We start from the raw sequence: 14,528 nt of genomic DNA, 5'->3' as shown, positions 1-14,528 counted from the left end.
TGAGGGCTCCCCCTCCACTCTCCTGAGTAGCAGAGCCCTTGAAACCCCAACAAGGCTGGGCCCAGGTTTCCTGGGGCTTAATCCCTGACCTTGTAGTCACTAGGGGCAGGAGTTAGGGTGTCCCCACTCCGAGGTGCTCTCTTTACACTGCAGGCCTTCTTGGCCCAGTGATCACTTCATAAGGTTCAAAGCAAATACAATTTATTAAACAACAACTGGTTAAAGAGAAAAGAATAAGAAAAAAATGAGAATGGTTAAATGAGAACACACAGCCCTGCTCTGTAGCACAGGGACATCAAAACAGCAGCCTGCAGAGTGTAAGGACAGTCCACAGTCTCTTCCTTAGAGGCCTTGGATGTGCTGCGGGGGGGGAGGGGCTGCAGGCTGGACACGCTTGCTCTGGCAGTGACCACACAGCCTCAAGCTCTAAGTGGCCAGACCCCTCTCCCAGTCCAGAGCCTCTCCCCACACTTTGCAGTTCCCAGCTGCTCACCACATCCAGCTGCAGGCTGTGCTGTGTGGCCAGTCTCTAGCTTCTTGCATTGCTTCTCTGTTCCTTTTGGCTCTCTGAGCACTGCCAGTCTGCTGCTCAACACAGGGTCTGCGCTCTTTGAGCTGTGTGTGTCTGGCTCAGCTGCTGCAAAAACTGCCCCTCAGCACACAGCTTGCACTGCTTGGGCTGTCTCTCAGCTCTCTGTTCCTTTTGCAGGACTTCTTCTGCACACAGCTTGCTTTGCTTGGGCTGTCTCTCAGCTCCCTGTTTTTGCAGGACTTCTTCACACAGCTTGTACTCCTATTTCAGCTCTCTGTCTTTGTAGGACCTCTTCTGCACACAGCTTATTTGTTCAGAGAGAGAGCCAGAACAATCCCAGCTCACAGGGAGGACGGGGCCTGGCCTCTCCCCTTCCTCACTGGCCTATCCAACCTGTCAATCAGGCTGAGCTGGAGTGTTGGCTGCTTTCCATTGTCTCTGGGGTCTGTCAGCCTCCTGAACCCTTCCCCCTCTGAAAGTGGGAGCTGGCAAACCAAAAAACTCCCACAGAGTTTTAGTAAGGGGTAACAGTCCCCTTACATAAACATAGCCTCTGATTAGTTTACTAATACCTGCACAAGGAAATTAGTTCCAAATAACCACATTGGTCGAGGGTGTGAAAAAATCTGTGCTGCTGAGTGATGAAGTTAAACGGTCCTAATCCTTGGTCTAGCTAATGTCTCTTGGGGAAAATCCCTTCCCACTGCAGTGTTTTAAGTGTAGACAAGCTGTAAGTATCAATATCATTCACGCATTCTCTAGGCCCCGTCCCAGCTTAATGCCAGTGAACAGGACAGGTACCTGTTGAGTTGTGTGAATCTTTCATAAATCTAAAACAAAATGATGTATTTTTCCATTCTCACATCTCATTGGATAGTCCTTGTTATGATGATATGTGATCATGCTTATGGCATAAGCATTATCAATATGGGAAAAGTTAGAAAAGTGTTATTCCTACAGTACAAAACTTGGGTCATCTGATTAAATTAATAGGCAGCAGGTTTAATACAAACAAGAGAATGTACTTTTTCACTCAATGCACAATTAAATCCTTCTCACAGGATGCTGTGATCGGCCAGAAGTGTAAATGGGTTCAAAAAGAGAATCTAATATGTCCTGGAGGATAAGTTACTCAAGACAATTGCTATTGGTCAAGATGGTCAGGAATGCAAACCCGAACTTGGGATGGCCCTAAATCTCTGAGGGTACATATACACAGCAGGGCAAAACTTGAATTAAGCAATGCAATTTCATCTATATCAATTACATAGCTGAAGTTAAAATAGCTTAATTCAAATTTTGGCACTTTCTACACAGAGGAAGTTGAAAGAAGAACACTATTCCTCTGACTTCTCTTATTTCTCATGAAATGAGGGTTACAGGAGTCGGAGTAAGAAGTCCTCCAGCTCACCATTATTTCAAAATAATGGCTTGCAGTGTAAATGCACACTATGTTATTTTGGAATAATGTCTGTTATTCCGAAATAATGGTTCTACATAGACACACCCTGAAGGTCAGAATATAATAATGGGTCACTCCAACTTCCCTGTTCTCTACATCCTCCCCAAAGCTCTGGGACCAGCCATGGTCAGAGACAGGATACTGAGCTAGGTGGACTATTGGTCTGACCCACTATTGTCTGACCCTTGTGACCTTACTTTTTGTTTCTTTCTCCTGGGAGAAGAGACTGTGAGTGTGTCCAGAGTATTATAGAATAGAGATGGAATCCATTCAACTCCCCAAATCTAAACATTCCTGAACTTTTGGGAAGTTTTGGTCTTGATCCCAACTTCATGAGTGAGTCCTGTCTGAACCAAAACTTTAGCTCTGAACTTATGAGTCCCAAACATTGGGAGATTTTGCAATTATCTTCCTTCTCTTTAAAGCAAGGGACTGTGGGCTTGAGAACCTCAGTTGAATACTGCTACAGATAAGAAAGATGGACACTTTTGTTATTAGGACCCAAGCCATTTAAATCTTCATTTGGGAAACCAACTGGAAAACAGCACAGAATATGGTGCACAGGTGTAATGCAGTCCACATGAGAAACTACTTCATAGGCAGGCAGTTACATTCGGCAGTAATTTTGAATGGTTTTAAGGTGTAGTTGCAAGCATGGGGGGTTGGTGCTGCTGGGGCTGAGGGAGGCAAGCCTGCAGCCCCTCCTACAACCCCACCCCCTCTGCTGTGGAGCAGCATGCTGAAAGCACCCCCTCCCCCAGGAAAGGAAAGAGGGAGAAGGGGGCATGTGCACACGCCCAAGCCTCCCCAGCCCCTGGAACACTGGGGGAGGGAGGAGGCCATGTGGTGTGGTTCCTGCCACCCTGGTCCCCAGAATACCAGGGTAGGGAGGAGGACACATGGCAAGGTGTCTGGAGCACCGGGGGAGAGAGGAGGTCACATGGTGCAGGGCTTTGATTTGCTTTGGGAGTCTCCTTGGCCCTCCAGTGACAACACAACTCTTCCCTCTCTTAGTGTACCTTAACTTCTTTGCTCTCATAGTATTGGAGTGTCCTTCTCTTATAGCTTAATATATTAATTAGCCAAGGTCACTAACATATGTCAGTTGAATTACTATGGTTATCTGTGGTTAGGCATCTGCTAATATGTCCTCCAAAAATGTTCTAAAGATGATAGGTACAAACTTCTTGCAACATTTGTGATTGTTAGAAGACTATACACAGAGTCTTATGCCATCTTGTGACTTAAGATCATTGTTAGTTTTCTAACTTATAATAGCTTACTATTGATCAATTATCCTTAGGCAGGCTGAAAGGACTCACGCTAACTGCTTAAGTTATCCTTATCGATCTAGGCCTACAAGTCTTGCACCTGTGCTGTCAATTCCTTACCTCTCTATCTTATGATTACTGCTATAATTACTGTACAGCTACTGGAGAATAACTGAATCCCCAGGTTGCAGCCTGCTCAGCATTCCCAGAACTATAGACAGTTGTGCTGGCTGCACCCCACACGTAAAAGCTAGTTTCAAATCTGAATGAGATAATCCAAAAAATGGCTTGAAAACTCTTCAGCGCAAGAAATGCTCAACTCTGTCAGTGGATGAAATGGCTCACTTAACCAGGTTGTTCACCAAGCAAGACCATTCTGCTGAATCAAACTTTGCCGGCATTAGGAAGAAAATTTCCCATGGGCAAATTATTTAATTACTGTCCATTATGAGGATGCTTGCACCTTCCTGTGAGGCATCTGATACTAGACTCTGTCAAAGACAGAGTGCAGGAGTACAAAGACCAGCTGCTCTGATGCAGCATAGTTATTGCTGTGTTCCTAATTTCCCTTCACATGAGGATTTAATTAAATAATAAAAAGTGTTGAAATTACTTGCCATTAAATTAAGTAAATGTGTGGTACAATGCAATAACACTAAACGGGATATATATCATCTTGTTTCTTTCAATGGAGTTAAAGGTAACCTTACTATATTTTAGAAATGTGCGTCTGTCGGTCTGTCCGTCCATTTGTGAGTTCATTTGTTCAAGAACAATGGGACGCGTCTGGAATTTGATTATTTCTCATAAAATGGTAAGTGAGAAGTCTGATAGAAGGGACAGTTATACTGTAGAATGACCACAGGGGGGCAGCAAGGAGCCAGAAATGGGGACTGGGGTAGCTATAACCCCACTGGGCCAGCAAGGGGTAGGAGTGGAGAAAGGGATAGCCAACTACTATATATTTCAGAGAGTTTGTCTGTTTATGTGTCTGTCTGTGTGTTTGTCCCCCAGCTGGAGGACATGCACCACTCCCCAAGCTGTGCCAACTGCAACTGCAGCAGCCATGATCAGACACTTTTCACCTGGCCTCAAGCTACTACTTTGAGAAAGGGCTGGGGTTGTCCTCTCTCCCCAGGGCAGCCTGAATACTGAACCTCTTATCCTCAGCCCCACCCCAGAACAATGATTAAAATTAAGAAAAACAAAACTTACTTGAGTTAAGGACCAGAGCAATGCCAGGTAAATCTTCTAGTAAGTCATAAATCTGAACCTGCTTGTTTTCTTCTTCATGACAGATCAAGAGTCTAGACACCAAAATGACTGAACGCTTTGACTGTCACTACTGCAAGGAGTCCTTGTTTGGCAAGAAGTACATCCTGCGAGAAGAGAGTCCCTACTGCGTGAAGTGTTATGAAAGTCTTTACTCCAACACCTGTGAGGAATGCAAAAAACCAATTGGCTGTGATTGCAAGGTACTTTGGACTTGCATTTCATTGACATCACATCTGTCAAAACAGATAGGATAGGTCCATTCCCCACACGGGATCACTACAACACTACAGGAGAAAAGGGATCTGGGTGGAAGAGATCTGTTTCATAACATCTTATCATAGAATCATAGAATCATAGAATAATAGGACTGGAAGGGACCTCGAGAGGTCATCGAGTCCAGCCCCCCGCCCTCAAGGCAGGATCAAGCTCCGTCTACACCATCCCTGACAGATGTCTATCTAACCTGTTCTTAAATATCTCCAGAGAGGGAGATTCCACCACCTCCCTTGGCAATTTATTCCAATTTATTAATTAGGTAATTAAGAACCTGACCTTCCACTGTGCTAAGCACCTCCTTGGAGAACCATGGGAACTGAAGATGCTCAACATTTTCCAGGAAGTGCTTTGATCCAGATTCCCAAGAATATTCATTAATTTTGAGTGCCTCACTTGATCATGGTTTGCCTCATTTTTCCAAGGTGCTGTGTAATCACAGTTCCTATTGACTTAGTGGTTTAGATGCTCAACACTAATGAACACAAGCTTTCTATGGTTCTAATGTTGGGCACCCAAAGAGTGAAATACCAAAAATTATAGGGTCGCTTTTGAGAACTTGGGAGTTAACCTCTCTGCCTCAGTCTCTCCTGGGGTTAAAAGAGGCATACTAATAATTACCTGTTTTACACAGCTAGTGTTCGGATGATTTGAATGCAAGTGAAGTGCTTCAGCTGAAAACTGGAGAGTACTTTTTACCATCTAGAAGAAACTTAAAATATCAGCCTTGTATTTGATAGGCTAAAAAATGTTAATGAGTTTCTTTCTGAATGATACATATTGATATTTTAACTGTTCATTTAACAGTAAAAATATTACTCAAGTAACACTAGGCAGAAGCTATGAAAGAGACAACATGCATGTCCCATACACTCTTGCAGCAGAAAATGTCCATAGAACTAACTTAACTGGCTACCCAGGAATTCCCCTGTAGCAGGGTGGACTCACGATTGACAGATCTCTTTGCAACTGAGTGTGATGTAGCAGCTGTTTCCTCCCCAGTCCCCTCTTGCAACAGTCACTATGATGCTGTGGCAGTCTGCCTTGTCTGGTGACTCAGCACTCCAGCCAGGTCTCATTTTAGTCCTAGCCCCTTCTGAGGTACCAAAAGTTCAATAAATAATTCCAAGGCCAAGTCTCTGGGCCCTGACCCTGGGCCTGATGCTCCTTACATCTTTCAAATCGGGATTGTGAATCATCCCTATTCTCTTCTGTCAGGGGAGCTTTACATCACTTTTCCAAGGCCAGTAGGAGAACCCAAGATCAGCCTCTGCCTGGCTTCCAGTCCAGGGATCCTAGAATCAACAACTAAGGTCTGCTTTGCCAGACATCTCATCACAGCCTCCTGCAATTCCATTCTACTATTAGCCTTTCCTCAGGCCTTTCCCTCTGCCATTTCCCAGGCCCTTTCCCTCTGCCATTTCCCAGGCCCTTCAGTTCCTGCCCTTGTGCTGGGGTCTTACCCTAGTACTGTGCCTTCACATCATCTTCCCGGCCTGGACTTCCTGCTTCCACAAGTCTCTCTACGCTATAGTGATAGCAAAGCTCTGTCTTATCTCTCTCTCTCTGCAGTTCCAGACTTCCAGCACTCCATTGCTTCTTCCCAATTTTATCTTTTATTATGCCTTACCTGCCCTCCAGGTACAGCCAGAGGAGTTAACTGACCTCTCAGACACACGCTAATGCTTTCACCACATGTGTGGGATACAGACTCCCATCACATCAGGCCTCTATGTGCGTGGGGGGAGTGTGCCAAAGGTGTGAAGGAAGAATGAGGGGCTCTGTTGGGACAGTGGGTCCAGAGCTCAAGCTCAGCCACCCTCCTTCCCCCCATAGCAGGGATACTGCGCTGGTACTCCAGCCTCGCCCTCCCTCCCCCAACCCCACACTAGATTGGAGCACCAGTGTCAGCTTCCCATGGGGGGGGGGGAAGGGGAGGAGGGAAGAAAGCCCTGAGCTTCGCTGCATGATCCAGCTCATGGGGAAGAAGCACTTCTGCTCCCCCTCACCTCGGTGGGGGAACAGCAGTGAGTGGGCGTGCTGCTTGGAGGGTTTTACCACTGCTCCCATTGGCTAGAATCTGACCAATGGGAGCAGCAGGAGGCAGTGCCTGGGAGCGGCACGGAGCATGAAGGCAAGTAATTGCCCCCCACCCCCTCATGCCCAGACTCTCACACCCCAACCTCCTAATGCATTGAGACAATTGGGCCAAGGGCCAAAAAGTGTGAGAAACAATGTGTTAGGGGGATGGGAGAGTGCTGTGTTGTGGGGGGTTGGGTGGGCGGGGCTGGTGGCAGCACCGCAGGGCTGGGGGAACGGTGGCCCCCACCAACAAGGAGTGGCCCAGCCCCAGCCCCACTGGCTGGAAGCCCCTCCCATGCTCACCTGGCACTGGCCTCGCAGAGCAGATAGAGCAGCAGCAGGCAGAGGAGGCCAACGGAGCGAGGGGCCATGGCAGCCGTACTGTCTGCCAGGATCCCAGAACATAATGTCTATAAAAGCTTTATTACTGTATACATTTTTAGGATGTTATAACAAAAACATTTTACCAATCACTGTTTCCACTCAAATTAACCTCTCTTACACACACTCATTGCATGACTAGTTTGAACTCCTTTATATTTAAAAAAAACTACAGGCCACATTTACAAACAAAGTACCACCAGCCCCAGAAATTCTGTATATGGGCGTGACACTCCTATATAAGTGTATCCCCTCAGGAAGACCAGCAATACACCTCATTTTCCCGGTTAGCAAATGTGGTTAGGAGCTCTCTGTAGGTCACAAGCAGCTGGACATGGGTTAAAGCAGATGTAAGGCTGCTTTCCTTTAACTTATGCTAGAGCCAAACTTCTCCCCAACTGGCCTTAGAACCAGAGAACTGCAAACATGGCGTAAGGTCATGAACTCAAGAGCGATGGCCTGAATTTTCAAAACTATCTTGAAGAGGGTACAATTCTACAGTCTGTGTGTAGGCACCTAGAAATAATTTCAAAACTTTTTTACTCCAGTTTGGAATGTAATAGTGAAGCCACTTACCTCAGACATTCCTATGTACATTTTCCACATCCAAACTGCTTATCTAATAATCTAACCACTGCGAACATGAAAAATAAGCACTTTGCACAATTATCATTTTCATGGTGGAAATACGATGAAGGGGAGAGCTAGGGTGGTGGAATTTGGGAGGAGGGGGACAGAAGAAAACTGAGGATCTAAGGATTAGGCACCTATTAATGGGTGGGTTCAACAGATTGGACTCTCAAAAGCTGGTACAAATGCCAGTTCTTACCTCTTCCCAATTCATTGACCCACTGTGAAATGCCGGCCAGTAAGAGGTTATGTCACTACAGTTCTCCTGCAGCTCTGCATGCCTTTAATGCAATGGTGCTATGGTCACCAATAGCCCTAACACCAATAGACAGTAAACCAGCATGCAGGTCACACCATGGCTTTCACCTTCTTTTTGTAGAGCAGCACCCAACACCCTTTCCCAGTCCTGCGTTTCCCCAAAATTATCTGCTCTGCTGTGTCCAGTCCTCTCCTGGAACAGTCAGAGTAGTTAAGTTCACTGTTCATTTAAAGAACAGTAGCTCGTTAATATAACTGAGGTTTGACACATGCTCTATTTTAATCACAGCACTTAACTGGTTTAATGTACAAGTAAGACACGTTTATGAAACAAAACGCCCTCAGTGTAAGTGATATCAAGTATAAAGCTAGAAAGGGTTACCAGCAGTGTTCCCTACCAGTGTTCCCACAAAACATTCTTAGCCCGCCCACTTCCTTCACAGCAGTACTCGCCTTCCTGCTGGCATGGCTTCTACCACAGCCAAGGCTGCGTGGTAGGTGGGTTCCTGCTGCTGGGAGTCAGAACCATGGGCAGTGAGATTGCTGCTACCAGGGGTCAGAGCTGCAGGCAGGCAGGTTACTGTGCTGGGAATTGGGGTTGCGGGAGGGTTGCTGTTCCGAGCGTTGGGGCCGCAGGTGGGTAGTTTGCTGCTCCCAGCAGTTAGCACCGTGGACGGGTGAGCTGCTGCTGCCGGGGGTGAGAACTGCGGCCACATGGTGGGTGGACTAATGGCAGTTACGTTCTGCCAGCACAGACTTCTATGCTCACACAATCACACTGATATCCCTTTGCATGTTGGGACCTTCCTTGATAATAGGTTTGATGAACATTTTTCACCTGTTTCTTACTCATTTGGAATTAGCCATTGCCAGAGGCAGGATGCCAGATTAGATGAACCATTGATTCATTTCTGCCCCCTAAACAGGAAAATATCTGGGTTTTGCTGGGTTTTGTTTTAAACTAGATGAAGGGAGAAATAAAGAAAATATAGGGGGGTTTTCTGAAACTGAGAAAAAATGAGTGTAAAATGAGAGTGTTTAGAATTCACCATATTTTAAATAACGGAGGTTGTAATATACTTGCATACCTAGATATATAACTGAAATCATTACATTCTGCCATACCAACTATTATGACCTCCCGGATGTTCTCTTTCCAACATTCTACTATATATAAAGAGATTCTCCAAAGTCAAGCAATATGGGTTAATGCTTGTAAAACAACATTTACAAACACTGTTTATTATTTGACCATGCTCTGCGTATCCTTAGAAGCCTCACAATACAGATAAAACAATTAATATTTTTGTTTCTCTTGTGCCCCAGAACCATTTTTCACTCCAGTGGCACAAAAGTACCCTAAAGGCAGTGATCTCACTTCCCTACTTGGGTCTTGTTCCCAGTGTAGGTAGGGGGCTCCCTATCTAGCTTAGAGCCAATGAAATGGCTCTGGATATACCCCCCTTAGAGCTCCTGGAATAGGGGCATTTTGGAGGAAAACTAAAGCAGTGCTACACTGTGCTTATTCTTGGCCTACTATGACTTCTATAGACAGTAGACAGTGCAGATTTAGAGCAGCCTAGAAGCTAATCCTACATACTGAAAACTTTGCAGTATTAATTTTCTCTTTATTTGACTTCATATTAAATAAACATTTAAAGTGTGTGTGTGTGTGTGTGTGTGTTAGCACTTTTGTTCTAACCTCTCTTTCTAATACCCTGAGAAGATATTTCCATGTGTTGACATTTAAGAATCCCCAAACTTGGACTGAGTTCAACAAATATCAGACAAAGTATTCAGGATTTATTTAGTATGAACTTTTCAACTCAGATTTATGGATTAGGGAGTGTGTGTGTTATTCAATATGTTTATCTTTTGTGTTTTTAACCGAGATGCTCGTTAATGGAAGATAAAGGTAGTAACATTTTAATATTGCAGATGATTTGCGGGGGGGGGGGGGGGGGAATTACTAAGTGTAAAGAAAAGACACAAAACTGTCTTCATGAAGAATGTAATTGCACCATAGCAAATTAAGGTAAAACTTTCTCAGTGAAAATTTGTTTTAAAAATGTGTTGAAAGTTAGTGGAAAGGCCAATGTAGGAACTGTGTTTCTTTTCGTGCTCAAGTATAACTTCTATACAGCTGAAAATTTTCTAACTACAGCTTGGACCTCCCTGGTCCCGTATCCTTGGGACCGGAGTGGTCCCAAACAATGGGGTTTGCTGGACCAGGGGAGATCAATGCTCCTCTCTGGACTGTGGGGGTCCTCAAAGTTTGGGCTTCCCTCACCACTTCTGGCCCCATGCCAGGGCTTCCAGGGTCAGCCTATTCAGGCTGGGATTCCCGCCAGCCACCGCCGGCCCCTCTCTGCCGGGGTTCGAGCTGAGACTGGAAGGGCATAACAAGTGGGACTCCAAAGGGGCCTGTTTTGGGACTGGTTCTGTTCAATATCTTCATCAACGATTTAGATCAGTGGTTCTCAAACTTTTTGGGCTCTGGAGTCCTTTATATGTGTAAAAATGTATGTGGAGCCCCAGTGGTCCACTGATTGTATGTGTTGTACCTATCGATGTTTCCAGTTTGTCAACCTCGCAGAGCCCCTGGAGATGTCTCGTGGAGCCCTGAGGCTCCGTGGAGCACAGTTTGAGAAACATTGATTTAGATGATAGCATAGAGAGTACACTTATTAAGTTTGCAGATGATACCAAGCTGGGGAGGTTTCAAGTGCTTTGGATGATAGGGTGATAATTCAAAATGATCTGGACAAACTAGAAAAATGGTCTGAAGTAAATAGGATGAAGTTTAATAAGGACAAACACAAAGTACTCCACTTAGGAAGGAACAATCGATTTCACACGTACAGAATGGGAAGTGATTATCTAGAAAGGAGTACTGCTGAAAGGGATTTGGGGATCATCGTGGACCACAAGTTAAACATGAGTCAACCATGTGACACTGTTGCAAAAAAAGCTAACCTGATTCTGGGATGCATTAACAGGAGTGTTATGAGCAAGACACGAGAAGTCATTCTTCCGCTCTACTCTGTGCTGACTAGGCCTCAGTTGGCGTATTGTGTCCAGGTCTGGACATCACATTTCAAGAAAGATGTGGAGAAACTGGAGAGGGTCCAGAGAAGAGCAACAAGAATGATTAAAGGTCTAGAGAACATGACCTATGAAGGAAGACTGAAAGAATTGGGCTTGTTTAGTTTAGAAAGGAGGAGACTGAGAGGGGACATGATAGCAGTTTTCAAGTATCTAAAAGGGTGCTACAAGGAAGAGGGAGAAAAATTGTTCTCCATGGCTTCTGATGATAGGACAAGAAGCAATGGGCTTAAACTGCAGCAAGGGAGGTTTAGGTTGGCCATTAAAAAAACTTCTTAACTGTCAGGATGGTTAAACAGTGGAATAAATTGCCTAGGGGGGATTGTGGAATCTCCATCACTGGAGATATTTAAGAGCAGGTTAGATAGACATCTGTCACGGATGATCTAGACTGTGCTTGGTCCTGTCGTAAGGACAAGGGGCTGGACTCAATGACCTCTCGAGGTTCCTTCCAGTTCTAGTGTTCTATGCTTCTATGATTCCTGCTGGCTTTGCTGCTGCTGGGGTTCCAAGCCAGGGCCAGGGCTTCCTTCTGGCCACCTCTGGCCCCCCTTCCACCAGAGATATCCCCCAGCAGCTGCTAGTCCCACTTCCACCAGGTTTTCCATCTGGGGATTCCCTGCACCTGCTGCCGGCTCAGCTGCTGCCTGGTTTCTGGATGGGGTCGGGGCTTCCTCCAGGCCAGCCCTGGCCCCACTGCCGTTGGGTTCCCAGCCTTTCAGCCACCACAGGGGCTCCCCAGCCTGGGACTCCCCACCCACCACAGGACCAGCCCTTGCCAGCCCACCTGGGGCTTCTTAGCACTCACGGACTCCCAGCTGGCTCGTGCTCCTCGCCTCTAGGGCTCTCTTGTCCAGCAACATCTGTGATTCTTCCTTCTGGACAATGGATGTTGCCAGACCAGAGAGTCCTGGGTTTGGGAGGTTCAACCTGTAGAATTTGATATTTAGTATAAACCCAATGGGCCAGAAGTTACACTGGTGTGAGAGCAGAATTAAGAAAGCCCTGGTTTTTCCCCAGTGTCACTGATGGAGCCTTGAGGATCTCTATTTGTTTATGGATATCGGATATTCCCTGTATGCCCTGTGTCATAGCTACTACTCCTTTTCTAAACTGAAGAGTCCTGCAGCTGGCAGAGCATTTAATTTTGCCTCATACACAGGACTGAATTAACATATAGGCAAATTAGGCATGGTGCTTAGAACCCAGATTTGGGGAGTGAGGTGAGCCAGGGCAATTTGGTTAATGAAGGGGCAGGTGGTCCCAATATGAATGGCACTGTGATTTTGTGAACTAGGTCATAACACCACTCACTCAAATTACGGAATGGCAGCTGGGCTAAATTTGAGTGAGTGATGTTGTGACCTGCTGCAGGGGGTCATATTAGAAGCTAGAGGCCCAGAGCAGCAGTTCACAACTGCCAGGACATGGACTAGTGCCGGGCCACAAACTGCTGGCTGCCAGGCCGCAGCAGCTGTCGGAGCTGAAGTCAGCTGTTTGCAGTGGCTCTGAGAGCTAGGACTGGGGTACATATTTTGGCAGACCAATAACATTTTATTTGTGTATTTGCATATTCAGCATTTACATAATGAATATGCAAATGTGCTAATAAAATGCTACCTGTCTGCCAAAAGTTTGTGAATGGGTATGCTGGTCAGTGGTATAAAAACGGTTAGGAACCACTGCACTAAACCTCCTCTCTAAGACATCCAGTCTATGTCCACACTAGCAAATTTACAGCTGCATTGCTGTACTGATGCAGCTGCGTTGCTGTAAAATCACTTGTGTAGCTGCTTTATGTTGTTGGGAAAGAGCTCTCCGGTCAACATCATAAAAGACACCTCAACGAGTGGCAGTAGGTATGTCAGCAGAAGCTTTTCTGCAAACAGCACTGTGCACATTACCACTTGTACCAGAGAAATTTATGTTGTTCGGGGATGTGTTTTTTCACACCCCTGAGCGACATTACCACTTATGCTAGCATTAAGTGGTAATGTCAACATGCCCTACAATGAAAAAAAATACTGTTTCTACTGAAATCTAAAGGGTTATTTAAAATCTTACAATCTCTTTATTGTACTTTCATGGATGACTGTGAATATAATTTCCAAATCATACAGATTGGTACTTTATTTAAAATGTCACAGTAACACGGTTAACTAAATGACAACATGTGGCATTAATAATACACCTGGCCTGAGGCCAACAATAAACATTTCTAGTTAATATTTATAAAACTGACAGGCAGATTAAAAATTGTGTGTATCAAATGGCAGGAGGCAGTGGTAGACCTTAAAAAATACACCAGTGTTTCTTTCAAAGCCATTGCACATTACTCATATACCAACAGCTTTCAGAGATTTTTTAAGAATTAAGTTATATTTTTTTAAAAATAGGCTTGCATTTCAAAGCCCAAGTCACTCACTGGACTTGTACTACATCTATTGTTTCTCGCTCTTGCTTGCTTGAAACACTGAATATTCTCACATTTGTTTAACTGCTTACATTTGACTTTTGAGATGATTTTAGCATTCTTTACAATTTTTTAAAAATAGTTTCCTTTCAATCTCTTTGACAAAGAGAACATCACCAATGTAGGGAATACCCACACCAACTCACCTTTCTAATGAAGACCATCAGAAGACCTATAAAGGAACACAAACATATGTTTGAAAAATCTGAGAAAAAAATTAAAAGAGAATTGTTGTAGAAAGCTATTGTGGGCCAGAAATTAAATCAAAAGGGTCCATCTTAAATATGCACTGCAAACAGAAAATGAAGCCACCAGTAATATATGGAACAAGAAAGTTATCTTAACAACACTTTAATTAAATCTCAATCCTTTGCTGAGCTGCAATTCTTATTTTGCTTTGGCACTGCATATCTGACCTGTTTGATATCCTGTGTTGTGTTGTAAGGAAGAAGGGAAAAGAGACATGAAGGAACTTCACCTGTACATTTTCTAAGCTGAGAGGTACTAGTTTTAGCAATCAATCACAGGATCTGCACGCGAAAAATTTATTCAAAACTTTGAAATTGTATCCTACTCTTCCTGCCTTAGATACTAAGGAGAACAGTGTTTCTTTTAAAAATGCTGATGTGTTCACTAATTCATGACCACAAATATATCTGGTTACTCCCCTTTCATAACCTCTCTAATCTCCTTCTTCCTATTGTGATCTGTGAGGAGACCAATTTCAGTGGAAAACACAATGGCTTGAGTAATAAAGTCTAACTAAAAAACAATACAATTTCAGGG

The 14,528-nt window shown here is 44.7% G+C and overlaps 1 protein-coding gene across 10 annotated transcripts in view; it reads left to right on the top strand.

Annotated features, from left to right (window-relative positions):
* Positions 1 to 14,528, top strand: part of FHL2 (four and a half LIM domains 2) — a 222,061-nt gene that overhangs the window by 193,309 nt on the left and 14,224 nt on the right. For 7 of the 10 annotated variants that reach the window (XM_075917713.1, XM_075917692.1, XM_075917714.1 and 4 more), the window contains one exon: positions 4,564 to 4,740. In XM_075917713.1, coding sequence (XP_075773828.1) covers positions 4,585 to 4,740 — 156 coding nt within the window. In that variant the 5' untranslated portion in view covers positions 4,564 to 4,584. Of the gene's footprint in view, positions 1 to 3,965; positions 4,080 to 4,563; positions 4,741 to 14,528 lie in introns of those variants that run through there. The other 3 variants (XM_075917675.1, XM_025180387.2, XM_075917668.1) reach the window with 3 other exon arrangements.

The sequence above is a fragment of the Pelodiscus sinensis genome, chromosome 1 (genome assembly GCF_049634645.1).
Source record: "Pelodiscus sinensis isolate JC-2024 chromosome 1, ASM4963464v1, whole genome shotgun sequence".
NCBI lineage: Eukaryota > Metazoa > Chordata > Testudines > Trionychidae > Pelodiscus > Pelodiscus sinensis.
Note: the sequence above shows the minus strand (reverse complement) of the source record. Positions and strands in the feature narration are given on the sequence as shown.